Genomic DNA, 1,943 nt, shown 5'->3' on the forward strand with positions numbered 1-1,943 from the left:
TATTGCTGCGACATGCCTTATCCAAATCTAAGCTTTGCTGATATATCGTCTGCAGTTGTTCGTCAAGATAGCTCATAAGATGAACTGTCTAAAGAACAATTTACAACAGCTTGTTTGCCTATGGCTATGATTCACCCATTTCCCGTTGATTCTGAGATGTTGTCCAAGTGGCATGGCAAACATCATGAAAAGATGCTGGGATGCGAATCCAAACACACGTCTGGAAATGAACGCGCCGTGAACTTGGGCTCCATTTGTTTGTTGCCTTAACCAGCAATGGACAGAGACACAAAGACACAACAATACATAAACATGAACATATACAAAATTTTTATCTTGTTTGGTAATATTATGCTTAACAGTACACTAGTATATACAAATTTATCAAAATCACAAATTTATCCTCACCAATAACACCATTGTATCTACAACTACCACTATCTACCACCATCATTACCACTATCAGATTTATCATCTTTATTATCATCTATAATTATCAAAAAATCATTAATAAATTTTTTAATAATCGTCATTTATCTCAAAAAAATCAAAAGAAAAAAATAGAAAAGACAGAGACAATAATTATAGTAACTTTAACCAAAATTAAAAAAAAATCACAGGAGAATGAAAGAGATGAGAGAGACGGTGAGAGAAAGGGCAGAGAGAGTGCTGTGACTTTCTGGGTCATGAGTGTTGGATGACGACATTGACTTGTTGTGTCGAGAGGGTTGGACGGTACTGTGACTCTGTGTCGTGAGGGATGGACGGCAAGGACGATAGATCTGGACGAGTGGCAACAGCGATGCAGAGGCGGCGCAGATCCGAGAAAGGCGACGACAAATTAAAAGAGCGTGGAGGATACACAAATTTAAGAACACAACAAAGAAGAATGCGGCGATGGAGAGAGAGGACCGTCGGAGGAGGGAGGTATGGCGGCGGCGACGAGATCTATGACAGAGAAAAAGAATCCGAAGAGAGGTAGAAGACTGACGAAGTAGGAAGAGAGAGTACAGAAAGGGGTTATGATAGGGTTAAGGTAGGGATAATGCTGGAATTTTTTAAATTAACTAAGGATAAAAGTAAAAAAAAAAAAGTTGTGTCTCAATGTCTCAACTTTAAAGAGATACATTCAAAACATGTACTCTGTGTGTATCTGTGTACCACCGCCGTATCCATTCAAAATTCGTGTCTCAACAAACAAACAGTGAACGTGTACCATTGTGTTTATGTACCAGTGTCCATGTTTAAGCAAACAAACACAACCTTAAAGACCCTGAGCAAAAGCTATAATTTTGGAGCATGCACTCACTAAGGACGGGAAGGTGAACTTATCAGGTAAAACGCCCATCTTCGTCATGTGAATGTAGAGCAAGATAGCTTGGTCTCATCAACCAAGTAATCATAGTTTAGATTTTATATGTTTTAATTAAAATTCTAGAGAGAAACTCCAACTTCTCTCTAGGAATTCTAGGGTTCTTTGTTCGATGAAATACCTTTCTTAGTTTTAGAGTAAAATCCTACATTCTTGGTTTGGGATTGAGGATTTAGATGACCTTGAGTAATCATTAGTGTCTGATATTAATTGGTGATTTAGGGTTGTTAGTTCATTTTATTTCGACTAACGCTATCTTTTCACTAAGTCTAAGTAATGAATTGGTTAACATTTGTGGAGTGAGATCAATTATGCCTAGAGAAGAGATGTGGTAATAACGAAAGTGACGAACAAAAAAAGAGCGATGACAATAATAAAATTAGTAGTGAAGGGAATAACGCAAACACACAATAGAAAGAGATATTCAAAAATTAAAAATTTAATTTTTGATATTCAAACGTAAAAAGAAAAAAGAAAAAGATGTGATAGAAAATCTCATTTTTGGTCAAAAAAAGAGAAAAAAAGAGAGAGAATAATAATTTTAATTTTAATTTTTACTTTTAAAATATAT

General features: G+C 35.8%; 1 protein-coding gene across 1 annotated transcript in view; it reads right to left on the minus strand.

Moving 5' to 3' along the window:
• Positions 1–355: 355 nt before the first annotated feature.
• Positions 356–1,943, minus strand: part of LOC107485296 (uncharacterized) — a 19,922-nt gene continuing 18,334 nt past the window's right edge. Inside the window, exons 8-9 of the mRNA XM_052260638.1 lie at positions 712–948; positions 356–487 (exon numbers count right to left, since the gene is read on the minus strand). Of these exons, the coding sequence (XP_052116598.1) occupies positions 356–487; positions 712–948 (369 nt within the window). The remainder of the gene's footprint in view (positions 488–711; positions 949–1,943) is intronic.

The sequence above is a fragment of the Arachis duranensis genome, chromosome 4 (assembly GCF_000817695.3).
Source record: "Arachis duranensis cultivar V14167 chromosome 4, aradu.V14167.gnm2.J7QH, whole genome shotgun sequence".
Classification (NCBI taxonomy): domain Eukaryota; kingdom Viridiplantae; phylum Streptophyta; class Magnoliopsida; order Fabales; family Fabaceae; genus Arachis; species Arachis duranensis.